The 27,920-nt window shown below is 27.5% G+C and overlaps 3 protein-coding genes across 6 annotated transcripts; 2 read left to right on the top strand and 1 right to left on the bottom strand.

Moving 5' to 3' along the window:
* Nucleotides 1–338: 338 nt before the first annotated feature.
* Nucleotides 339–10,351, top strand: LOC132920543 (sodium leak channel NALCN). The gene is made up of 28 exons (XM_060983017.1): nt 339–603; nt 670–855; nt 918–1,141; nt 1,215–1,343; nt 1,406–1,551; nt 1,612–1,859; nt 1,969–2,190; nt 2,247–2,414; nt 2,492–2,683; nt 2,760–2,897; nt 2,960–3,166; nt 3,250–3,452; nt 3,526–3,654; nt 3,736–4,092; nt 5,703–5,955; nt 6,019–6,186; nt 6,244–6,452; nt 6,557–6,677; nt 7,155–7,288; nt 7,345–7,510; nt 7,584–7,778; nt 7,857–8,074; nt 8,135–8,358; nt 8,431–8,567; nt 8,974–9,110; nt 9,175–9,331; nt 9,386–9,502; nt 9,559–10,351. The coding sequence occupies exons 1-28, from the start codon at nt 502–504 to the stop codon at nt 9,868–9,870; spliced, it is 5,199 nt and encodes a 1,732-aa protein (XP_060839000.1). The 5' UTR covers nt 339–501; the 3' UTR covers nt 9,871–10,351.
* LOC132920545 (acyl-coenzyme A thioesterase 9, mitochondrial-like) lies at nt 10,139–27,629 on the bottom strand. Of its 3 annotated transcripts, none has more exons than XM_060983022.1 (10): nt 27,359–27,629; nt 12,333–12,442; nt 12,132–12,250; nt 11,866–11,986; nt 11,691–11,803; nt 11,401–11,623; nt 11,119–11,321; nt 10,872–11,045; nt 10,656–10,806; nt 10,139–10,599 (listed from the first exon to the last, which is right to left on the bottom strand). In XM_060983022.1, the coding sequence occupies exons 2-10, from the start codon at nt 12,340–12,342 to the stop codon at nt 10,517–10,519; spliced, it is 1,197 nt and encodes a 398-aa protein (XP_060839005.1). In that variant the 5' UTR covers nt 12,343–12,442; nt 27,359–27,629; the 3' UTR covers nt 10,139–10,516. The 3 variants fall into 3 exon arrangements, with proteins under 3 accessions (XP_060839005.1, XP_060839003.1, XP_060839004.1); XM_060983020.1 differs by lacking the exon at nt 27,359–27,629 and adding an exon at nt 13,961–14,487; XM_060983021.1 differs by lacking the exon at nt 27,359–27,629 and adding an exon at nt 12,875–12,994.
* LOC132920547 (NADH dehydrogenase [ubiquinone] 1 beta subcomplex subunit 7) lies at nt 19,318–24,336 on the top strand. 2 transcript variants are annotated; one of them, XM_060983024.1, is made up of 4 exons: nt 19,318–19,560; nt 19,647–19,815; nt 20,703–20,817; nt 24,200–24,336. In XM_060983024.1, the coding sequence occupies exons 1-3, from the start codon at nt 19,452–19,454 to the stop codon at nt 20,812–20,814; spliced, it is 390 nt and encodes a 129-aa protein (XP_060839007.1). In that variant the 5' UTR covers nt 19,318–19,451; the 3' UTR covers nt 20,815–20,817; nt 24,200–24,336. The 2 variants fall into 2 exon arrangements, with proteins under 2 accessions (XP_060839007.1, XP_060839006.1); XM_060983023.1 differs by having other exon boundaries at nt 19,319–19,560; nt 20,703–20,846.
* Nucleotides 27,630–27,920: the final 291 nt, after the last annotated feature.

The raw sequence follows: 27,920 nt of genomic DNA on the forward strand, positions 1-27,920 counted from the left end.
GCGTTGTGGTGGAGGAGGATTACGCGATGTTGCCGGTTTTCCAACGGAGGCCGTGCGTTTGTGACGATAGATAAGGGAATTTACTACTCAATGCCGACTATCCATACGTGACATTTGAAGATAATTTCAAAAATTAGTCACCGTCTGCGATCGCAAACAGAATAAGCCAAAACAGACGGCAATGTCGTAAAAAATGTACCATTAGGTTGTTTAACAAAAATATGTTTTAAAAATATTTTTTAATGTGGATTATTATTTTTTCATCCACGATCCCGCGGTTTGAATGGAGTCTGATAAGTGTTATCAATAGTTTCCTGTTATCGTAAGAAAATAAAATAATCAATCCGAAATTCGAGTGGACGATAACGAATAACGAAATAAGAAAAGTGAATTCACACTCCACCATCCGTTGCCGTAAACGACTCTGAAGTCCGAAGGCTAAGTCTAGACTTTTGAGGCTTAGGTTCGGAACAAAAGTGAAAATGTGAGGCATTTGGAAGCATGTTGGGCCGTAAGCAAAGCATCCGGGCGGATATAATGGCTCCGGACTATGTTCAGGATGAATCTCTAAACGAGAATGCTGAAATTGATTGGGTGAATAAGGTAAGTACATTAGTCCAATCGAACATAATATTTTCTGAATGAATCCAATACGTTTGTTCTCTACAGCTTTGGGTCCGGCGGTTGATGCGTTTTTGTGCGCTGCTGAGTTTACTCTGCGTCAGTCTCAACACTCCAAAAACTTTTAAGGATTTTCCATTTCTACAGTATGCAACGTTCATCTGCGATTTTGCCGTCACTGGTCTGTATACTGCCGAAATGATAGCAAAAATGCACATTCGTGGAATATTAAAGGTATCAGTGATTTTCTTGACATTCTTAGTAATTTATATTTTATTATTGTTGTTTTTATCCAGGGAGAATCACCGTATATGAAAGACCATTGGTGTCAATTCGATGGTACGATGGCATTTTTTCTTTGGGTGTCTGTAATCTTACAGATTTTTGAAATTGTGGAATTTTTACCCGAATTTAGTTACTTATCAATACTAAGAGCACCAAGGCCTTTTATAATGATTCGATTTATACGTGTCTTCCTAAAATTCTCTATGCCAAAATCTAGGATAAATCAAATTTTCAAGTACTTAACCTTTATATATATATATATATATATATATTTATTTATTTTCTAATTATTTTATATTTAATTCTAGGCGATCAAGTCAACAAATCTACAATGTAACACTGTTCTTCCTGTTTTTTATGTCTTTATATGGTGTACTTGGTGTTCAACTTTTTGGTGAAATGAAAAATCATTGTGTTCTTAATACAACAGATCCAAAGTATTTAATTATTTTTAAATATATTTATTTAATTATGTAATATGTTATTAATTTCTCAACAGGCGTGTAACTCTTAATAATTTAGCCATACCAGACTCATTCTGTTCTAAAGAACCAGGTGCTGGATATCAGTGTCCAGAAGGTATGAAATGTATGAAATTAGAGTTATCAAGGTACATAACTGGCTTCAGTGGATTTGATGAATTTGGTAAATTATTATACTATTAAATACTCTTAATGTCTAAACTTGAATATCTATATTTTCTAGCAACAAGTATTTTCACTGTATATCAAGCTGCGTCACAAGAGGGTTGGGTATACATAATGTTCAGAACGTTTGATAGTCTTCCAGCCTGGAGAGCAATTTTTTACTTTTCTACATTAATATTCTTCTTAGCATGGTTAGTTAAGAATGTATTTATTGCAGTAATAACAGAGACATTTAATGAAATGCGTGTACAATTTCAACAATTGTGGGGAAGTAGAAGACATGTTGGAAATAAAACTTCTACTGAAGTAAGATTATAAACATTTTTTATTAGTTTTACATTTTAATTTGTATTATTTAGACAATTTTAAATTTTTATTAAATTGATTACATTTATGCATAATAATGTTTTTTTAGATTTTAGTTAGTGATGAAAATGGTTGGAGATTAGTTACTCCCGAACAGAATAAACATCGAACTTTAGCATCACCATTAGGACATAAAATTCTTAATTCTGCTTGGTTTCGATTACTTGTCATGTGCATTATACTTAGTAATGGAATTGCTATGGCTACAATGAATTTTAAGCATGATGGACGACAAAGAGAAGAATTCTATCAACAATACTATTATATTGAAGTAATAATTTTAAATATTTATTATAAGTAAATATTTAATTTTCTATTTTATTCCAGGTTGTATATACAATAATATTTAACTTTGAAACATTATTTAAAATGGTTTTACTTGGATTTAAAGAATATTTCAAACATTCATACCACAAGTTTGAACTAATGTTAGCTGTTGGAACTACATTACATATTTTTCCACAGTTTTATTTATCAGGGCTAACTTATTTTCAGGTTTTAAATTCTTTATCATTAAAGTAGATAATAAGATAACTGTATTCAAGTATGCATTTTAATCAAGTTATTTTTAGGTTTTAAGAATTGTTCGATTAATCAAAGCTTCACCTATGTTAGAAGATTTTGTATACAAGATATTTGGACCTGGAAAAAAATTAGGTAGCCTTATCATATTTACTTTATGTTTATTGGTCATTTCATCAGGAATTTCTATGCAACTATTTTGTTTTTTATGCGATTTTCCAAAGTTTGAAACTTTCCCAGAAGTAAGTCTTTTATTATAAATTATTTAAAATTGTAATATGTATTATATATTTATGTAATTATATTTTTATTTAATAGGCCTTCATGTCCATGTTTCAAATTCTTACACAAGAAGCCTGGGTTGATGTTATGGATGAAACAATGTTAAGAACTCCTAAAACATTAGTACCATTAGTTGCTGTCTACTTTATTCTCTATCATTTATTTGTCACACTTGTAAGAAAATGATCTATTTTGGAAAATCAGATATTTTTAAAAACACCAATATTTTTTATTAGATTGTGTTAAGTCTTTTTGTTGCTGTAATTTTGGATAACCTTGAACTTGACGAAGAATTAAAAAAATTAAAACAATTACGTTTTCGGGAACAAAGTGCTGAAATCAAAGAAACACTGCCGTTTAGACTAAGAATTTTTGAAAAATTTCCAGATCGCCCTAAAATGACCTCCATACATAAGCAACCATCGGATTTTAATTTGCCTAAAGTAATATTTCGAATTAAACTTAATTATGTATAAAAAAGAAAAATTATAATAATAATGCTATTGAATGCAAATTTTTTTTTTAGGTTCGAGAAAGTTTTATGAGACAGTTTGTTTTAGATAAAAGTGATGAAGAAACTTCTTCAGATAATATTAATAAAGCAAGTGAAGTAGTTAAACCTCCCTTGATCACTCGTAAACAGCATCCTATGCGACTATTATCCAATCCACCAAAAGTGCGAACGGTAACACCAGAAATTCGTAAATCAATTATTTCAAACATAATTAAGTAAATATTTTAGTATTACAACTAAAATTTAGTTTTTAGTTATAATAAAATAATTATTTATTAATCATTACAGTGATTCTAATAACCAACGTTTGCTTTTGGGAGATTCAACATTTTTACCTCCAAATTCTAGTAATAAAGGTGGTTTACATGCTCAAGGCACTGTTAATAATATGCAACATACACGCATGGATCATAAAAAGTACTAATATTTATAAATATTAACTTTTGAACTATTATTAATTATTATTATTGACAAATTTATATTTTTAATGATATCAAGGTCCATGAGACATAGTATTCGTCGGGGATCAATGAAACTCAAACAGACATATGAACACCTTATGGAAAATGGAGATATAGGTGGTATGAATCGTTTAGCTACAGCCACAAGAGCTAGACCTCATGATCTTGATATCAAGTTATTGCAAGCTAAACGACAGCAAGCAGAAATGAGGCGTAATCAACGAGAAGAAGATTTACGAGAGAATCATCCATTGTTTGACACTCCCTTATTTATTGTTCCAAGGGAATCCAAATTTCGGAAATTATGTCAGTTAATTGTATATGCTCGATATGATCTAAAACTTAGAGATCCACTCACAGGAGAAGAGCGTCAAGTTAAATATAAAGGGTTTCAGTAAGTTATATAGTTTATTCTTAACTTGCTAACCAGGGCCAGATATAGGGCAAGACAAACCAGGGCACTTGCCCTGGAAGTCTTGGTTGGAGGGCACAAAATTACTATTAAATTGTGGCATAATAGAGGAGGGCGTTAATTTTATACTTTGCCTCAGGTAAAAACTATGCTAGATCCAGCCCTGTGGCTAACATTTTTAGTTACACACTAAGTTTTTTTTATACAGTGTCAAATTTATCGAATAGGTCAGTGGTTTTCAACCGGTGTGCCGTGAGCGCTCTTGAAGTGTACCATGAAAACATCATAATTAAAGTTCGGATTTTATAGCAAATGCTACTTTCTTTTGCACTGTGTTAGAAAGATAATTCTAATGTATAAATACATTTTGGATTATTCTAATTTCAATGAATTTTATTTTATTTTGCTTTTTTTCTTATTCTACTTAATTTTGATGAAAATTTTAAATTTCATATATTTTTATAATATTCTAATATTATATTATTATTGCCAAAAATAAACTAAATTGTAATAAATTTACAACATAAAATTAAAGTTTTTATCAAAATTATCGGAATTATATTTTTATTATTACCTTAATTTGTTTCATTTAAGACAAAATATTTAAGTAAGATACAATTGTAATACAGTGGACGCCGCTTGTAAGATTCACAGATATAATGTCCAGTCGCTTATTAGACTTAAAATAGTCTGGAATGATCCGAACGTATTCAAATACATTATAAAAAATTTGGTTATAAGACTCAAATTTCGTAAAAAATAAAAAAATTTGGTTAAACTTTAGAAATAAATTGTTTTTCAAAAATTACATATTCTTTTGGGTTATTTTTAGTTTCGTTTCATGCTTTATAATGTATAACAAATTTTATCGCATTTCATATTTTTTGCAATTATCATTATTGTATATATGACTATATAAGCTCGAGAAATATATTTTGGTAATATTAGTTTATAGCTCAAAACAAACCAAAATTACAAATTTTTTTCATAAATTATAAATACATTATACATCTTTTATAATTTTTTATTAATATAGAATAATTTTTATAATATGTATTATAATTTTAATTATTTTATCAGAATTTTTAAATTCAATAATAATTATGCAATATGTAATACTATGTATAAAAGTAAATTAAAATTAAAGCAAAATATGTAATAAAATAAAATTCATAAATATATAATTAAACTTTTTTTTTTCCTACTTCCCCTGTAAGATTCACTTTGTGCTGGTCCCAAAGTAAGTCTTATAAGCGGCGTCCACTGTATAAGGCTATTTTCAATGTAAAAAAATATATTAGCACCCAATAGGATAAGTTTTAGTGAAAATAACTTAACTAAATATATAATAATTTTAATAAATACTTTTTTGCTTTTTTAAGGATTTCTTTTTGCTACAAAATCCAAACCTTAGTCATAATAAAGTTATTTATCTTAGTCACTCATTCGGTTATCTAAGTATTGTTTTTAAGTATTTTATATTAAAATATTAATTTAATTGTCTTTGCTGTAAAGTAATTATGAGACATGTGTTTAAAAATGAAAAATAATAATTAAATAAATATACTTAATTGCATTTTAATTGTTTTTAGTAACTTTTTGGGATTAGTAACTTACTTAGATTGGTTAATGATATTGGTGACCACATTAAGTTGCATATCAATGATGTTTGAAACACCTTTGTATCGTGTGATGGAAACTCCAGCTTTGCAAATAGCTGAATATGTATTTGTTTGTTTCATGAGTATGGAATTGGCTTTAAAAATTTTAGCTGATGGAGTTTTTTTTACTCCTAAAGCATATATGAAAGATGTTGCTGCTATATTAGATATATTTGTTTATGTAGTAAGTTATACATTAACATTTTAAATAAATTATGTTTTTATATTCAATTTGTTATTACTTTAGACAAGTTTAGTATTTTTATGTTGGATGCCAACCAATGTAGCTACAAATTCGTCTGCTCATTTACTAATGATTTGCCGATGTGTACGCCCACTTCGAATATTCTCGCTAGTTCCACACATGAGGAAAGTAGTCGATGAACTTTGTCGTGGATTCAAAGAAATTTTATTGGTTAGTACAAATTATATTTTTATAATCAAGTGGAATTAAATATATTTTTGTTTTTAGGTATCTGTACTATTGATTGTGCTGATGTTTGTATTTGCCAGTTATGGTGTTCAAATCTTTGGTGGTCGTTTAGCTCGATGTAATGATCCAGCTATTAAAGATCGTGCTCAATGTACTGGAGTTTTTATGCGTCAAATTTATGTCACAAAAATGAAAATACAACCAGGAGAAAATGAAACTTATCCTGCCATCTTGGTACCAAGAGTTTGGTAAATATAAAATTGTTATATCATATGCTACCCATGGGTACATTTTGATAAATTTCTAAAAAAAAAAAAAAAACAAATTGAGGAACTATGTATTCACGATGAAGGGCGAACCCGAGGAGGTTCAATTTCGATAATATAGGCTACGCAATGCTGACGCTGTTTGAAGTGTTATCATTCAAAGGCTGGCTGGATGTTCGTGATATACTGATCAGCGCTTTGGGACCAGTAATGTTTGATTTGTTTGCCATGATCGGGCATGCATCTAAGAAACTTGTCATTACAAAAGCTTAGGGGTTTAGCCCTAATATAGAATCAAAGCATGGCTGGAACTGTATATTACTCATATATTTTAAGCCTTAATTTTTTTTTATATTTTTAGTGTAATAAGACAAATAGCTTTTAATGTTATAGCTGTGAACAATTATTTTTCCAATATTTATTGACTATTATGACAGTCTAAGGGAACCTAGATTTGTTAAGTTTTTGAGTTAAAAAGTCAATACCTTTGTGGTTGGATTTTATTTTATTTTCATAATATGCGCTTTCTAGCTTCATTTTTCTTTCTATAATAATTATTTGTTTTATGCTCAGAAAAAGATTGAATTCTTTGTTTTTCATTTAGTGTGAAAGCATGATATTATTTATTTTCATGAATACATAATATTATAAAATTATAAAATTAATTATTTTCTGTTTTATTAGATTCACGCAATATACATTCATATATTTATATTCTTGGGATGTATGATTGGACTCACTTTATTTGTCGGTGTCGTAATTGCTAACTATTCTGAAAATAAGGGAACTGCATTACTTACTGTAGATCAAAGACGATGGTAATCCAAAAAATAAGTTGCAAACCAAATGAATATTTTATAATTAATAATTGCAGGTGTGACTTGAAGAAAAGACTGAAAATTGCTCAACCTTTACATTTACCTCCTAGACCAGATCGTAGAAAGTTCCGAGCATTTATTTATGATATCACGCAAAAAATACATTTTAAGAGATTTTTTGCAGTTATTGTGTTAATCAACAGTTGCTTACTATGTGTTTCGGTAATTTATTATTTTAATATAATTATTACATTGTACCTTTGTTATACAATATAAAAATTAATTTTTGTTATAGTGGCGGGCCGTAGACAAACATACTGAACCTTTATCATTGGTTAGTGCATTTCTGACTTTAATATTTGTAGCTGAAGTAATTATGAAAATGATAGCATTTACTGCTCGTGGTTATTGGCAGTCACGTCGGAATCGATATGATCTTTTAGTTACTGTTCTAGGAGTAATTTGGATAGTTACCCATTTTGTATTCCATGTAAATATTTGAATACATCTATGTTAATATTATTTTAATTTTTAAATTGTATTTACGTTGAACTTTTTTTAATTTCAGAACGAATTATCTTTTTCATTTGGCTATATAGTAGTTGTATTACGGTTTTTTACAATCACAGGCAAACATGCAACACTTAAAATGCTCATGTTGACTGTTGGGGTTTCTGTATGTAAAAGCTTTTTCATTATATTTGGTATGTTTCTTTTGGTGTTTTCATATGCATTGGCTGGAACTATTTTATTTGGTACTGTAAAGTATGGCGAAGGAATTGGCAGGTAATTATTATACTGAAATATATTTAAGAATATATTTTTTTTACATTTTTATTTTTATAGACTTGCAAATTTTGGTTCTCCTGTTACTGGTGTAGCTATGCTATTTCGCATTGTTACTGGAGAAGATTGGAACAAAATCATGCATGACTGTATGATTTTACCACCACAATGTACACCCGCAGATAATTATTGGCAAACAGACTGTGGAAACTATGTAGCTGCTTTAATTTATTTCTGTTCATTTTACGTAATGATCACATACATTGTACTTAACCTATTAGTTGGTAATTTATTTTTACAATATTAATAAGACAACCAGTGTTTATTACAAAACAATATACTAACTTTTTTTGTAGCAATTATTATGGAAAATTTCTCCTTATTTTATTCAAACGAGGAGGATGCTTTGCTTTCATATGCAGATATTAGGAATTTTCAACACTCGTGGAACATTGTCGACGATACACAAGCTGGAGTCATTCAAGTATACAAAGTAAGTTAATAAGAAAATAATGATTACTTTGTATATTTTTTGACATTGCATATTTTGTCCATAATTTAAACTGCATCTGCTAACTGTATACATGGGCGGATAGGCCTACCGGGAAACCGGGCTTTCCCAATGGGCCCCCCTTCGTATTTTGGTAATGGGGCCTTTGGTAATTAGACTGTTTTTTTTGTGTGGGGGCCCCTTTTTAAAATTTCCCGGTAGGCCAAAAATGGCCTATCCGCCCATGACTGTATATGAAATTAACATCTTAAACATCAATAAATTTTTATGCAATAATTTTTTTTAATATTTTTATTAAAACTAAAATGTATTTCTTAAATTAGCAACTACTTAATGTTGTTTTTTTTTAAATGTCAATCACAAAATATTTAAAATGTTTTGTATATAGGTGAAGTTTCTGTTACGCCTATTGAAAGGTAGATTAGAAACTGATCCACAAAAAGGCAAAATGTTATTGAAACACATGTGCTACGAATTAGAAAGACTTCACAATGGACAAGAAGTAACATTTCATGACGTTTTAAAGTAATGAAAAAAAAAAATTAAATACCATATAATATGTATTTATAATTTATTTATTTTTACATAGTATGTTATCGTACCGCACAGTTGATATAACAAAGGCTTTACAACTTGAAGAGTTAGTCGCACGTGAAGATTTTGAGGTCAATATTCAAGAAGAAGTCGCTAAACAAACCATACGTAATTGGCTTGAAGGATGTTTACGAAAAATGAGAGCAGCTAATGTAAATTGAAATGCATTTCACAAGGTATAATTATTAACGTTGATATTATTACAGAGGCAACAAGGTAGTCTATTAGCTGGCTTACGTGCTACAAATGAAATGATGCTTAGAGATTTTGAAGAAAAACAAGCTGCCAACAATGAAAAAGAAAATGAAGAAAAAGATTTAAAAGTATGTTATTTTAGAGAGTTTTAAACAATTCATGTTGTGTCATTATTTGATTTCAGTCTGATACAAATCGTTCAAAGCTTAAATCAACTTCAGGAATCACACGTTCAGATAGTGTTGGCAGTGGATCTGGACGCAAATTTTTGACGCCAACCTTATCAGATCCTTCGGATAAAGAAAAAAACCGTAAAGCATCATACAGGAACTTAAAACCATTGAATATGTCTAATCTGAATGTTTCGACTTCTTCGAGAGAACAAAGAACAAATACTCCTAAAGTTTCAAATGCAGTGAAGGAAATACATGAATGGTGGTTAGATCAATTAGACCACTATTCAGATATTTCATCTAGTGATGATGATAATTATTAATAGATTAACTATTCTATTTAGTTAACTTTTTATTTATGATACTGGATTCACAGCATAAGCTTCTATCATTCGTATATTCAATAATGTACTATCTTGAACTATTTTAGTGGTACAATCGAGGTTAGGGTATAATTATAAATTTTGATCATATACTATTTTTTATGTATTTATTCTTTAGTTTAATGTAGTGGTCAAACATACTTTATTTTTATACCACAAAAATACTCGTTTTAGAATGATTTTTGTTTTATAAATTGGCAACTAAAGCTAATGCTATGAACTCCACATGGATCTTTTATTAATTTAACACAAATTACATACAAATATTTTTAATACTAGCAATGATAAATTAGTAAAAAAATGTATTAGCAAATAGTTACAAAATAATCTATGTCTAGTTAACAAGTTATAAACTAAAAAATGCAACAAATAAAAATGTTAAGTTTTTAAAATTAAAGAGGTAACTTTTTTAACAAAAAAACTGTTTTTTTATTATAAACTCCATTTAGAATTGAATATTGACTGTTTACCAATTATGCTCCAGTTTTGAAACTTCTTAATATACTTAAAAATTAGAATATTAATTTAAAAGAATGTATGAATATTAAACTCCTCCCTTAAAATATTTTATAATTCTCATAATTAGTTAGTTATTTTCTGATTGTCCCTTTTCCAAGTAGTTGACAAAATCCAAGTACCGTCTACGTCCATCAATATAAAGCATTGAATCTAAAAAGTAAATTCATTTTATTATTCTAATGAATCACATAATTTATTATTTTTACCATGATAGTTCTGAGGTAATACTGAATCAACATCATTCGGAGCAACATAAACATGGTAAAAGGAGTTTGAAGTTAAACTTTTTTTACTTTCAAGTTCTTCAACTTTTGCAATAATTTCTACTATCATTACTCTACCACTGGTATAACATATCTAATGAATTAACAAAGAAAATGTAGACATTATTATAACTTAAATAATATATTAATAATTAATACCTTTCCATTTAACTTTAATTTGCTACCAATTGGAACTGGTTTACGAAAAGTAATACTATTAATTGCTTGTAATGTTACTCTTGTTTTGCTGTGCGCACTTGCTACTAAAAATGCGAGTTCAGTAGCAACACGCATCAAATAACCACCAAAAACAGTATTATGTAAGTTCCGATCCTAAAATTGTATTAAAAATTGTTATAAATAACAGCAAAATAGTATTATATTACTTGTTGTTTGTATAATATACTTCAGGATGACAAAGAATGTTAGTCTCAAGCATAGTATCATCCATCCACACACTATTTTCTGGTAGTAATTTATTACCAATTATTGGCTCTTTTCTATCAACTGTTTTCATAAACGTATCATATATAAGTGATTGTTCTTCTGGCGTTGGCATTTTATTCAATATTGAGTTTTGGCGAGCCCTTTTTCTATCCTCGTTTTTTTCTAAATCACAAATTTAATTGATTTTGTCTATAAAACATGAAATGTATTTATATTTAAAAACGTTAAATTTTGTATTTACTTGCAGAAAGAATCATTAGATTTTTTTCACGTTCCCCTGCTGGTACTAAATTATTTACCATGACAGATGACGTATTTGTTGGATCTCTAGCAACAAATACAAAATGAGCTCTGGTGATTCGCTCAAATTTATCATCATTGAATTGTTCTAGCCACAAAGTAACCTCTAATGAAGTTTTGCCAACATGAGTTACTTGACCACTTAGAATTAAATCTTTATCTGGCTGAAATAAAAAATCTTGATTATTATATTTTAATTTTTTATTTTAAACATTAAAGCTATTAGCTTACAAATCGATTAGCATTTATGACAACATCATCTACCAATAATGTTACAACAACATATGGTGTTGGAACATCCAGTGGTTGCAGTGGATTATAAATGTGCTTCATAACAATCCAAACTAAAATTAAAAATAATAATATGATTAATTATTTTTTAACATTATTTTTTTCTTATTTTTACCTGCAAAAAGATCCATATCTTCTAAAAGGCGTCCTATTCGTAAACCTTTGAATGTTGTAGTGTACTTATTTTGCAATGCCAAATTAGTGCTCAAAGGAACTATAGCTCTATCAAAACTGTCCTATAAATATTATGTAATAATTTATTAATAATAAATTATATAGTATCTAATGAAATAATGTATTAATTATTAATTAAATCATAGATGCACTTAAAGTATCAATTTTATTGTATAAATACTATATCATAACTTATTATTATCTTACATTCATAGAGCGAGGGGGTAGATCATTTTGTTGCTTTGGCAGATACTCAGATAACCAACCTCTATCTTCATTTTCATATTTTCCAGATATACCCATTATATTGGATAGTTTTAGTTTAACTTAACAAAATTGAATTGTACTTTAAGTTATTTAATCCAATTATAATCAAATAAGTATTTAAAATAATATAATAATAATTACTATCTTGCATAGTCTGTAAATTAGAGAAGTCTTTTGGCGGTAAATTTGTTTCATTCTTCCAGCGCTTATATATTTGTTGAACATATCCATGTCTTATGTTTTTTTTAAATCTAAAAATGAATACAACCATTATCAATATATTATGTTACTTAAATAAATTTAAAATGTTGCTAGTATTAATTCTTGTTAGTCACAAATGTTTATTACAGATGTTCTTAAACCAATGTGATAAGCTACAAAAATTAGTTACATTTTATAAAATTAAAACTATCGTCAAAAAATATTTCAATATTAAATTTATAATGAATGTATCTACAGGTAGTTGCAACTTTATATAGGTCTGTAATTTATTAAAAAATAAATATTAAAATACATATTTTAATGTAAAACTTTATGATTTAAAAAAGTCTATGTTTAATCAATTTCCATCATATTTATGTTGTTAGAAACTAATACGGAAACACATCTTTTGATAATTAATGTTTATTTTTTATAATTTTCTATTTATTAAACTATTAATATTAAACCAAACAGTTACCTACAATGTTTCTGATTTCTCCTCGTGTGTCATAGGAAGTAACATGATTGTGTATAAATGATATTATCAGAAAGAAATTTCCTAATCTAGACTTAGCTTTACAGTGACCTAATGCAACTCTCTAAAATTAAATTTGTCTACCACTTTACAACTAAAACTAGTTATACAGTTGCTATGTATTATTTTCTATGGTTTCAGATTTAAATAAAGAACAAATAAATGTTCAATAATTAATTAATTAATTATCAATAAACCAATACCTAAGTAATAACTCTCTTAGTCAGTTTAAATATTTAAAATCTTGAAAGCACATTATTATTTATTACAAAATCAAATTCTTATTATCTACCTAGCTTATCTCAATAATATACAATAAAATGTATATAAATCAAATAAAAGGAAACACTTATTTCCGATTATTAGTAATCTGGTTAAAAGTGTATCATTAAAAAATAATCCTAAACTAATTGTTTCCACTATTTTAATTTACAAAATAAGCAAATTTTTTTTCTATTAATATTTTACCATCTAGGTATAATTCTCTAATTAGTTTTTTATCAATTTAATTGTATCTTTATTAGTTCATTTTTATCTACTATTAAGAATATTATAATAATGCCATAATGGTATTAATTAATAAGCATTGAAAAGATATGTTTATTAACAATAAATTATTTAAAAATGCTTTATTTAAATAAGGTCATTTTTTTTTTTAAATGGGCATAAACCACAAGTATATATTATTATGTCAATATGGCATATTAATTAGTCCTGACCAATTTTTAATACATATCTTGTTATTTGACATAAAGAAAATGTCATGGAAACATTATGTTCACACTTTTCTAAATACTAGAACAACTGTTTACTAAAATAATTGATTGGGTAATAAATAATTATTGTAATTAGGTATATACAAATCAGTAATATTATTTATAATCAATGGTATAAAATTATTTTACTCAGAATAAAATTAATAAATTATTTTACTACAATTAATAACTAATAATAGCAGTTGTGTTATAATTAATAGTGTTTGGTAGTTTAATAAAATTAAATAAATTATTAAAAATACTTTTATTATACTTACAAAGACTTTGGAGAAGTCAAGATGTTAACAAATACTTTAGGACTCATTTTATTTTATTATTTTTTTTTATTACGAAGTTATTGATTTACCAATTACTTTTTGCGTAATGATCATGTAAAGGATGAGATAATAATAATCTGTATATCACACCACACCTACTTACAACTTAGGGAATAAATCATGAATCATTATAGTTATACAGTTCAAAAGTTTTTTAATTAGGCAATTAGCCAACACTTGTTAGTTTTAAGTTAAGAGATTATTAACTAAATATTTAACTATAGATTGTACTTTGGTAGTTTGGTTTGTAAATGACGAATAAAATATCGAATGCAAGACTACTTAAAAACGATGGATTGAAAATTGACATAAAATTGCAAATGAAAATTTGTAATACCTACATAGTACATAATATTATAATAATGTATTAGAAATTTTAGAATGTTATCTACAATATGTGCGTATAACCACAGAAATATGACAGTCAGCAAGCTCACAGCTGTACTATACATACAGATATAAGTACTATGGTGTGTAGATCACGTAGAAGTAAGTACTATAGCCTAATATCTACTGCCATAGTATGTTATCAGCAATCTTTGTAGTTTGTTGTAAACATAGATAATAAAGAAATGTATTATGTATGGTTATAATAACATATAATTAATTTATCCATAGTATTGGCTATAGAGAGGCAGAGAGCGTTGATAAAATTGTCATGTGAAAGAGAGTACGAGACCTGCATTTTGCAAGCAGCTATGCTCTATGCTGTCATACAGATATTGAGATATACATAAGTATATAACCATTAACTACCTATGTCCTATGCAATATCATGCATAACTGCTATGTAATGCAAGTAGGTATCGTGATTGCAAGTATACTGAATAGTATTATTAATAAACTTTAGACTTCGACTACAGTTTATAATCACAAAGGTTTAAATCACGTCTACAAAAATATTTTAGGACTGTATTGTCAGTTCTAAGTGTTTTAACTAAGACGCCGCGATGATATTATGATAACCGATGATCAGCGTTCCATAGTTTCCCGGTTGATCCTCGTAAATCGTAATGGTGGCGCAAATTGCAAGGAGGAGGACTTAGATTCCCAAATATGCAATGTATTATGTATATCATTTCAAAAATACATGTACGAATATGTTTATGTTTGTTAAATTTGTTAAATGTTAATGAAATAACAATTATTATTATAATATTTTTTTTTAATATTTTCATAGACATTATTGATATATTATCAATAATAATGTACACGTTTTATATAAGTTCGTCGTACTAAAAAAATAACATCTTTCATTTAAAATGTTTTACACTTGATAGTTGATATTTTTTATAATTTTTAAATTATGATTCTTAATTACCTATACTTTAGTAGGTAATACATTTTATATTGATTTTTTGAAATTTCAGTGCATTGATAAAAGTTTTTGATGCATTTTATATTGCTTTTTTTGAAACATTAAGGATTTTTTTAATGCATTAAACTTGATAGCTCTAATGCAGATATAGTAGGGGCAGCTTTTAGGGGAGTTTAGGTGCCATGCCCCCAAGACATCTTACTCTTTATTTTGTCAAATATTTTCATTAATTTAATTATTTGCCAGAATGAAAAATAGAAATTTAGATTTTATATTATAAGTAGGTAGGTAACAACAATTAAAGTAATTTAAATGTATAATATAAATCTTATGACTAAGGCTGGGATTTCGATGCACTTTTCATTTTTCCTAGAGGTTGCTGTACGATGCTCGCCTGGTCACAAATCCGTAACGTGTAGCCCGTGTAGGTACATTTGAATGAGAACAAGAAAATTTGTTATGCATATTTTTGCATTTTTTGACAATTTTTTTTTTTATTTATTTATTATAATTAAAGTGTTTCAGCATAATTACATGCCATTACAAGTTTGTTTACAAACAAGTTACAAACGGTATTATTTATTTAGTTAGCTATTGATCTTCGTTTTCACTCGAATCTGAGTCTGAAAGAAGGAGATCTTGCAGTAAACGAGGTTTTAGTCGTCGAATTTTTGTTTTGTTTCCCAGGTTGTAGAATCGTGCGTCTTCGGATGAATTAAGTTTTTTGTGGAAGTTTTTGAACTGGATTATTATCCATATTCCAGTCTCGGAGTAGAAGGATTCCAGTATCGTTGTGAATTTGTCTATTCCTCATAAACCATGGGGCTTTTAGACAAATTCTTAAAAATTTGTTTGGAGTATTTGTAATTTGTTGATTTTAGTTGAAGAAGCTATTGGGCAGGCGTAGGTTATCAATGGCCGAATTATGGATGTGTACAGTAAGATGGATGATTTCATTTGGAGGGTTGATTTGTAGTTAACTAATGGGTAGAGAGTGTTCATTTTTGCGTAGCCTTGGGCGATTTTTTATTAATATAAATTTTCCAAGCAGGGGCGGCTCCAGGGAGGCCCTAGGGGCCGCGCCCCCTCTCCAAGACCATATTTCTAAAAAATTACTATTATATAATAATTTTATATTGTTAAAAAAAAAATATAAACAAGTAAACTAGTAAAAATTATAACTAAGCCCCCCCTAATCAAGTCTTTGGAGCCGCCCCTGTTTTCAAGTCAGTTTTTCGTCTAGAAACACTCCTAGGTACTTAACTGAATCGTCTTTATCATCCCATTGTATTGGTTGGTTATCAATGTGAATAGGCTGGGGATCTTTGTATCGTTTTAAGGAAAATATTTTTGCTGCACTTTTTGTTGGATAAGGTTTAGCTTCCATTTTTTTAATTTTAACAAATTTTCTTCATTTTTTTAGAGTATTATTGGAGTTTTTGGGCCCAAAATTCCAACTTTAAATTTTATTTTAAGATTTTACATGCAAACGCGAGTTTTTAATATAATTTTATATATTTTTTTTGTATAACGAGCAATAAAGTAGGTACCTACTCCGTACTCGTACTCATATCTCATATCGGAGAAGAACTTAGATAACGAGTTTGCAAAGTATATTTAGAATTAGGTACTATAATATATTAATCTGTTTAATTATCTGCCGGAGCAATAAAATAGATACTAATATCTGACGATATCGTTCATTACAAGTTATTTTTATTAATTAATTTAAACAAATATTATTTAAAATGTATACTAAATTTATTAAAAATAAAAACAATTTACCTGCATTTTTTAGTGCATTATTTAGAATTTTAGGGTATACTTTAGAGTTTCATTCCCAGCTCTTCTAGTCTTTTTATTACAATCGTCAATCAAAACTACAAAAGTACCTAATATTACAATATAAATTATTTTATTTAAAACTTTTTTGGAACTTTCCAAAAATATATGGTCGATAGTCAAGATTATATACACATTACACCTATTTTTTATTTCAATAATAATAATCTAATATATAAAAATCTCGTGTCACAATGGAAAATATATGTCGCCTAACTCCTCCGAAACAGCTTTGTCGATTTCCATGAAATTTTGTGTGTATATTCATATTCAGTAGGTCTGAGAGAGTGATATGTAAGCTATTTTTCATACCTCTAGGTGTAAAAGGGGGCTCTCCACAAATATTTTTTAACATTTAACATGTAAATTGTATACCTTTATGCTTTAAGTAATATATTGATAATACATAAATTAAAGTGATATATTTATTTTATTATTTTTACTTGCTTGATTTTTAATCAAGTAAGTATGGTAATTGAAATTGAAATGAAAAAAGTCTGAATTTTTAAAACTTTAAGAATTTTTGTAAAATAGGAAAATGATAAAAATGTAACTCAGTTGTAATGAGTAGGTGGATAATTAAGCTAGCTTTAACATATAAAATATTAATGAGAGAGATCTGATATCACACGCAAGCGGTATAACGATTTGAATCCACAATAACGTCAGCGTGAACACTGAACAGTCCCAACATTTCTATTTTTTAACTTTTCTCCAAAAGACCAAAAATATTATAGCTAAAAAATTGGTTGATAGCTTATAAAAAAGGGATTATCAAGTAGATACAAAATGTGAGATTGAAAATTGTCAAAAAAAAAATATTTAATTTTTCACAGTTAAAAAAATAGTTATTTTTTTGCTAGATTTTTATTTAGCGTGGTAGATTACCCAAACTGGAGAACGGATTTTGTGATTTGGGGTTTTGTCAGATTCACATTGTCTAGGAGAAGTGCTGTGAAGATTTTCAGAACTTTATCTTCAATCGTTAACTTACTACAAAGCTATAAAGCTGAAAAACATAAAAAAACGCCCAATAAAATGTGTTTTAATTTTTTTGAAGCTCTGTATAGTGAATTAATTATAAAAGATAAAATTCTGAAAATCTTCACTGCACTTCTCCTAGCCAATGTGAATATAACAAGACCCCAAACAACAAAATCCGCTCTCCGGTTTCAGAGATCTATCTCACTAAATGAAAATGAAAATAAAATACATTTACATTATACATACATGTTGCCATATTGTTGGCATATTGTATACAATTAATAAATTTCTAAAAATTGAAAATCATGAAAGTTAACATGCCGATCTCTGACTTGGCAAGCGTTTTTATTATTATTTATAACCCCAATTGCATTGTTTGTCACATTAAATCTAAGTTATATTCAATAAAAATAGATACCTACTAATACGAAAATACCTAACTAATATATTTAAAAATTTGGTATTCGACGAGTATGATGTTCTCGATGCATTCCGAAACTACTCAACCGATTTTAACGAAATTATGACCAATGTGTGCGATCTTCGTCATAAGATAGGATAGTTTTTATCCCGGTTAATGACCTCTTTACTATGTTTGGGGATGTGCGATTATTTAATCGATTATTCGAATAATAGATTATTTTTAACAAATGATACATAATCAGTTAATCGATTGGAAAAATTCAACTCTAGGTGGGACAACTTCTGTAAAATTGTTATTTCAGAGATATCATCTATACGACTATACTCCAAATCAGAAAACCAAAAATAGTTTTTATCCTTACGCTAAATGTTAGCATTGTGAGCATGTTATATAGGCAACCAAACTCAACACAGTTGCATTTTGTACGGGCGACAGCTAGTATATTTATATATATTATTTATTATATAAATAGTAAATACACTGTTCATTTTTACTCTAAATAATAACTTAATACACTAATTTTTGCTACATTATACAAATACTTTCTGACTATTTTTATTATAGTTTAAATATATACACACCAAAGACTGTCATCTTCTAAGACCGTGGTTAATAATAATCATAAAAATAGATAACGTATTGGACATTGCCCATTAGTTATTGAACAGCTGTGATATGTTTTTTGTTTCATGATTTTAATCAAAGATAATTTCTTATCATTCCGTTTTTTTAACATTCGTTTTACTTCAAAGTTATACTAGTTGTAAATTATAGAATATAGATAATTTATTTAACAATTTTACATGTTATTTTTCTTTAGCTAAAACTATCTTTGTATATTAACGTTTTGCGATATTGTAGTTATGGGACACACTTGGTCGGAATATGTCGCTCCAGAGACGACCCCGTTGAGAGACAAACCATCGCAGTTTGAACCTCATTTTGGTTTTTCGACTGAAAGACGGGAGAAAAGTAATGTATCAACCACACTTTGACGATATAAGTTTTGTCGTGTGTATTGTACAATCTATTTAATATCTAATTTGTTTCTCCTTTAGAAATGATCGCTTCACTAGCAGAAATGGAATCTGCTAAAGTTCCGTTGGATGCCAGAGACTTTTGTACACACATGCTATTGAATTTAAGAGGTTGTATCAGGGAAAACTTCCCATTCAACCATCATTGTCATCACGAGAGAGAAGAATATTATGAATGCCAATATCACGAGTAAGTCATACAACAGCTCTCAACAAAGTTATAAGATTAGAGTTTGTATTACTCTATTTTGCCCTTTAGTTCTTCATCAAGCTATCTGCTTCATGATTATACAGATAAAACATATTAGAAGTCTGATCTGTACTTGTTTAATTTTTGTAACAATTATAAGATACAGTGAGTTCCGCTTAATGTGATTACTGGTTTATAGAATCAACTGTTTATTGGAATTAAAATTGAAAATCCTAAACCAGATATTATGTTACTAATGTTAATTTAACCTTTAATTAGAATCACCAAGTACCGGATAATTGAATCATTTTTAAGAACATTCTTATATCGTTTTAGTGGTATTTTAAACTTTCACTAAAAGAAAAAATAATTGTTTTGAAAAAGTTAAAAGGAGCTATTCAAAAATATCTCAAAAACTATACTTTTTGGTTGTTCCAAAAGTTATAGATACAATGTACAATATGTACATATATTATTATTTATTTAATTTTAAATAATTAAAAATCATGTATATTATATTAACTAAATATGGATTTTAATTTCAGGCTAATATTAAAATGAAATTAGTTGATTCTCAAGTACAATCAAAAAAAGATAGTTTCTTTACTTTACTTTATTTTATTTTAATTCAATTTTAAACATACATATAAATATAAACTCATCAATAAAAAAAAAAAGTGTTTTATGGAATCAACCGATTAATAGAATTAAAATGATCTGAACCAATGTGATCACATTAAGTGGAACTCACTGTACATGAGTTGATGAAATATTGTTTCATTTTGATAGCAATTGTATGATATCTTTTCTGATTTTTCTACTTTTGGATATATTTCTATGAGAATTTAAATATAACTAATTTAAGTGTTTGTAATTATAAATTTTAGTTATTTGGATCGCATGAAGGATTATGAAAGAGAAAAGCGATTATTACAAAGGAGATATCAATTGAGACAAGGTGGTGCACCAAATGCAGAAGAAGGCACTGTCAGTGCTTAAATGGTATTAACATCATTTAATACCTAATTTAGGTAATTATAATTTCTATTTAGAATATAGACTATAGTTACATTTTGTTAGATTTAAGTGTTTATTTAAACTTTAATTATATCGTGGTTGAAAAAATATTTAAATCTAGTGTTTGATATTTAATTTGTTTCATAATAAAATTATTGTGTCAATACGTTTTGAGTATTTTTATATTTTATTTAGTTATACTTATATACATTCTGTCTCAAAAGAGAATAATCACTTTTCGCATATACCGACTGACCACTTCAGCTGTGGTATGGCAAATTTTTCTTCACCTCGCTAACCAATATTTCCCAAAGACAACGTACAGACGTTTACAACTAATATTCCTAATTGAAATATTATCATTACTTCATTTGGAGACTGTCCAATAAATGGTGAGAGATGCGCAAAAATGGACAAAAATTGGTTGGCCAACTGATAATTCTCTTATGAGTGTAGTTTCATTATTTTTTTTTATGTAGTAAAATACATTTATTAGTATTTAGCAATTTTTCTACAACAACTATTAATTTTTAAATGTCACTATGTTAATATTTTCATTATTTTATGAACGGTTTTATAGATTCATATACATAATTAAATATTTTAGGCTGGATGTGATAAGACACTGTATTTCAAACTGATAATTTATATATTTCCAATCTTATATTTGGTAAATGTGTTTGCTAAAACTAGTGCTGTGTGCAAAACATTGAAGTAGGCTATAATCATAAATATAAAACAAATTTTTCAATGTCAAATATCGTTTTCATTATAATGTGGAAAAATATTTCAATCCGTGTTAAATTGTTACTATATCAATGTCTTCTTCCAGTTTTTTTTAATATATTATTATTTATTTTTTTTTTTTTTGTTTTTTGTGTTTCTGTTAAATCAATCAATCTGCAGTTGGATTTAAATCATTAATGTCTAATTCTGTAGCAAAATGTATTATTGAAAACAACATAATTTACGAGTACATTTATTTTTCTTTAAAAATTTTGCATTTTTTTGTTTGTGTAGTGTTATATATCTAATGAAAATTAAACTTCTTAGTTTTCTTTTTTTTTAAAGCATTCATCATTAATCATTATAAATAATAGTGGTTAAAATATGCTTAAAATTTACATTTACATTTGAGAACTATATTTTAGTAAAATATCAATAATATAAAAAAAAATTTCTTTTTATCATTAACAGATAAACGATTTAATTTTTCAAACATTCAACACTGTGTTATTAATACAAACTAAAAACTACCCAAATTGGAATACTTACTATTATTATTTTATAATACTATAGATTAATAAATTTTATTATAATATTTGCCTAGTCAATTAAATTTTGTTGTTTTATGATATAATATTTACAGTTTTTTTTAAAAATTAGATTAAAATTTCAACAAATTTAAATAATTTAATGTATAATGATAATATAAAGAATTTATCATTAAAATTATAATTAAAGAGGACATCGCTTCCGCATGTGTTGTCTCCATCTTCTTACACACATACGACATAGTAAATTTTTGTTCATCAGTTACAATAGCGTGCTTTTAGCTTTGATATTAGAGTGAATTTACTTTTTATCAAACTTTTACGTAAGAAAATTATCTGTGTTCTCTCGTTGGTTTTTTCAATATTTTAATTTTTAGATGAGTTATGAGTATGAAAAATATTAAATATTTCAAAATACTCATAATTCACTTAAAAATTAAAATATTGTAAAAAACCAACGAGATAACACAGATAATGTTCTTACCTTAGAGTTCAATAATAGGTGAATTCACTCTAATATCAAAACTAAAAGCATGCTATTGAAACTGGAGAACAAAATTGTACTATGTCGTACGTGTATAAGACAGAGACAACACATGCGGGTGCGACGTCCTCTTAATACCATCTTTATATATTTACCTACCAGAAATTAAATTTTTGCGCTAAACTAAGTGTATAAAACTAGATTGGTTTGAAATATGAATAAATATCATGAAATTCTGTCTTTAAAAGACAATGAATAATATTTAGAAAGTTGATTTAAATTATTATCACAAAGCTTCTGAATAACATTGAGTTTTATGTTCCAACATTAAAATGCTGTCTTGATCAAATTTCTACTTTTTATTTTTATTTCATATTGTCACAATTGTATTATAATCACATTATTCACTTATGAGCTATGAGTTATGACTAATACTGTCTTATATACCATTTAATATTGAGGATAGTACTAAATTTTAATATTTATTATTATCATTAAAGTATTTGACATTTTATGTTACCAAACATAAAATAATAAGTAAACAACATTATTATACTTTTCTTGCTATATTTACAGTATAAAAAAGTTAAATATTATATGGCAACCTTCACATTTTACTCACCTTCAGTCTTCACACAAGATTTGTAATATTAAATTATAAATAAATTATTGATTGCTTTAAAAAAATATTCTGAACAAAGCTTTATTAAAATCTTAGTTATTATTTATTCAAATATTATGGTCAATTCTATAATACTAACTTTTCTTTATGCTTGTATACATTATTTCTAATAAATAGAATATTTTTATGAATTTAAAGCTCATTATTTTAGCTCTTATAATTATTTTATAAACATGTACAAATACATTTTAAAATAAAAATATGTATACATTTATAAAAGGTTATATTTTAATTTTTAAATTTTGAATTATTTTCTATTATAGGTGCAACACAAAATACACTAATAATATATTAAGTATAACTTTTTTTTAAATATTAAAACAAAAATTTGACTATGTACATTTTAAGTTAATACCTTTTTAACGAACTAATGATATTTATTTATCTACAAGATTAATAATAAAGGGATAGTAAACATTAATTTATAATCAATTAGAAATAATTTAATTTAATCATGGATAAAAAATTGATAATTTAAAATATTTTTTTATACAATTTTATTTATATCCTGATAAATGAGAAAATAAGAAATATCCCTTCGAAATCTAAGGGTTTTCTTACTAGTATGTTTAATAAAAATAAAAATTTATAAAATAAACAATAGATTACTTATAAATGAAATAATCTTCATAATCGTTTCCTATTGGTTTGGAGAATAATTGTATTTATAATTTATATTATTATTATTTATATTTAAGATATAGATAATTTAATAAACATTTTTGGAAGTATAATAAAAAACTTATATAAATTAAAGTAAATATTTTTACACTTCCAAAAGAAAATATAAAATGTATTTATAACAATTTAATAGTTTACAATTGTAAATTATAACATAAGTGATGAAAATTAATTTTGTTTAAACATAAATACATAATACAAATTACACAATATATTATAATATTTATTAAAACTTTTTTTTTCCAGAGAAATATTGAATATTATGAAGAAATCCATGCAAATATATGAGCTATAGGTATGTTTAGAATGTGGTATAGATATTTTGTTCTGATTATAAATGTTATATAAAATGATAAATAAAGCTCACTTTGTATTGATATAAATGGAATATGTACTTCTTAATTTTTAACTGCATCATGAGAAAATAAACAAATTACAGTATAAAATAATAATAATAAAAAAAAATACAAATATATGCATAATATATAGCTTAATAGGTACCTCCACTAAATGAATAAGTTCTTCTAGAAGACATCCCGTCAATAAGTACTGGTTTCAAATGGTGCTAGACAAGTTCAAAAAATACTTCTATGCACCAATACGAAACCAGTATTCACCGACGTTTACCAATCTGAATACACAGCTCTCGTCTTACAAACCATACATAAGATACACTTTGATACGTCCAAAAGAAGAGTCTTGTGAGTACTGTGCTTGTCCGCCTGGAATCCTTTGACTTATATACGCAAAATCGTTTTGTTCTATGATGACCTATGGTCTATTATTGCAGAGGGAAAAGGCGTGCAGCAGCGACGTTGCATAAAATATAACAGTAGGTACTCATTTGTTTCCGTCTGCTTGATTCATAAAAATCATATTATATTCTTGGGTTTTATTATTGTTTTAAAATATCTGTCCTTAAAACTCACCATGCGAGTACAATTTCCTCAGGGTTGATGGGTGGGAACACGTGGTAATGCAAGACGACTGTCGAAACCCGATACCTGGTGGCTTACGGTCTCATACCACCGGTGTCTGGTAACAATATTATAAGGCTTCGTGTGTTGGTCAATGAATAAAACTCGTTTTTCTTTCTTTTTTGTTTTAGTTAAATCTAGCGAAAATTTTTAACTGAACGCTTATTTTCATTGTTCTAATCTTGTGATAGGCGATTCGTCTAACTGTAAAATATAATAAAATATAATAGCCTTGGAAATATGTTAAATAGATTAATAAAATATTAGTATTTTCTGTTTCTTTGTTAAAAAGAAATTCGAAAAGAAAATTTGTACTCGATTTAAGAACCAACATATAATATTTAGTTTTGTTTCGTAAGTCTCTATATATATCAACTGTTAAATTAATTTTATAAAAAAAAACATTAACTGTCAGCTATTTATCTTTAGATAAATAAAATGAATTAGTAAATCTTTTAAATATTGTACACTCCGTATCAAAATTGAATGTAGTTACGATGACGATATAATTGATATGGTTTATTGATTTGAATTACAGTATTACTGACAAAATTAAATAATATAACGCGATACGCGTATATTTTGTGTGGACGTTAAATTCATGGCACACACGATTAACCAAGAGACAACTAACTATTTATTGTCGTCGTTTATAAAAAAAAAAATGTTTGATGTAACGCGTGTATGTCATATTTTGTAGTTAACTATGTATATATGTGATAGGTATCATGTATTATATGTATATGTGCCTATATTTTGTAGAAAAATCGCCAAATTTTCTTATTTCCATTGGATTTGATCATAAATATATATCCATATATACATTTACAATGACCTTATAACCTAATATATACAAAACAGCATTAAACCAATTATGTCCACTGAAATATCTCAAGGCCATCGGAACTTATTTAACGGCTAATATCGATATGTATTTATGTACTTTGATATGTACCAATGTATTTCAGTATACAATGACTAGCCGTTTCTGTTTAAATAACTTTATTCCGTAGAATAAACGTATAGTACGATTTGCTAAAACAAAAACCTATAACGCCGTTTTACAGTGATGGCAATAAGGGTATATAGTTTGATTTTACGATAGCTCTTAAATAACATTAGCTAACGTAGGTCGTTTATTTATGAAAGTTAAATAAAATAATAAGATTAGATTGATTATCTATTCACATAAATTATTTGGTCCGTACGTTAAAATTTAAAAATAATCTATAAATAAATATAAAAAAAAAATTTTCAGTAGTTTCTATAGTGATCTAAAATTCTAAGTATTAATTAAATAGGAATGTATATAATTGTTATTAGTATAAGGATTTTATTTGTTTGGTGTATATAAGACAGTTTTCTTAGTACAACGTGTTCAATATGAAATTTAAAACTTAAAATTCACGTTTTTTCGTATTTTAAAGTCCTTTTTCATTCGATAGCTTTAGACATTTACGGCAATTTGATCAATTTTGTGTACCTATTGAATAAACTTTTACGATAATATAACAAAGATTTATTTTAAAGTGTTTTTTAATTTTACATTTTTTTAACCTCTCGTGTATAATATTTAGATAAAATCTCAGCTACAAGTCTACAAAGCACGTTGTTAAAACTTAACGCGTTTTATTTTTACAAAACATAAACAATATATATTTATATGAATAAAATATTTTGACACCCACTGCAAATGAACGTCTCTTGTGTGTTGATTTAACAATACTTATTTTACGCGTTTCACTATACTCTACACGCGGAAAAACTAAATTATAGCTTACAAAAATAATAATAATAATAATAATAAAACGTATGTGGCGCTCAGGAAAGAAATAATATAATACATTGCTCCACTTCGCTCCGCAGGTAGGACTATAATAAGGTACCTACACACATCACAGACTGCGGTGCTCTCGCGACTTCCCTTATATTATTCTATGTAGGTATACATGTATGCAATTTACGAACCCACCCCCTGCGGGGTTTTTTTATAATCCACAACATTCCACCGGAGCATCGGGCCATTATTATTATTATTATTACTATTGTTGTCGTTGTTGTTGCATGCACAGCGCCGCTCAGAGGCAAGCTCTTCCTACCACCTTAAAATATTAAAATATATTTACCGGGGAAATTATACACACGTACAATAATATAATATGAATTTTTGCTAATAAACTAAACCATAATATTATATAATTTAAAAACTACGTAGTATAACATGATGGGTAATAATAATTTAATTAATAAAATATTTACAATATCGTAGATTTTGGTTCGAATTCGCAACGATGTATTAATTCGCGATCATAAATTATATTATTACTTATTAGTATATCTAATATTTTATTATGACGTTATCTATTTATATTGTATCATGGATATATTATATTATAATAAATCTATTTATATATTATTTTAATATTACCAATGATAAGCGTGATATCCTATGGCCGTCTTTCTTCGGGGGGTGTAAACGCCACCACTAACGACAACGCCGCCGTGAACGAATGAACGATGAGTCGAGGGAGAGAAAAACGGCAGACGACGACAACGACGGAAACGATCGGACTACGACTGAACGGCACACACCGCGGGCGCGCGCACACTCACGCGCGATCGGTTTTTAAGGTTTTTATTCTCCTCTTCTTTTCTCGCTCGCTTTTCCTTCAGCACACGCCGCCGCCGCCGGACGACTCGCCCGATCGGTGCCGGGTGCCTGATGAATGAACCCACACACCCGCCGGAGCGCGCCCGACGACGGACGCATTTCGGTGGGAGTTTCGGACCAACGGGCAACGGCGACAATCGACTGGCGGGAAAATAATGTCGATTATTTTTTTCATCATCATTTCATTATTATTATTTATCCATCGCTTCTTGTTCTTTGCGCGCGCACACACACACACACACACTCACTGAAATATGCGATCGCACGCATATCATATGTTATACAGGTTGATTCATCAAGCGTGCTCACCCCCTTTTTT

The sequence above is a fragment of the Rhopalosiphum padi genome, chromosome 2, assembly GCF_020882245.1.
Source record: "Rhopalosiphum padi isolate XX-2018 chromosome 2, ASM2088224v1, whole genome shotgun sequence".
NCBI classification, from domain to species: Eukaryota; Metazoa; Arthropoda; class Insecta; order Hemiptera; family Aphididae; genus Rhopalosiphum; species Rhopalosiphum padi.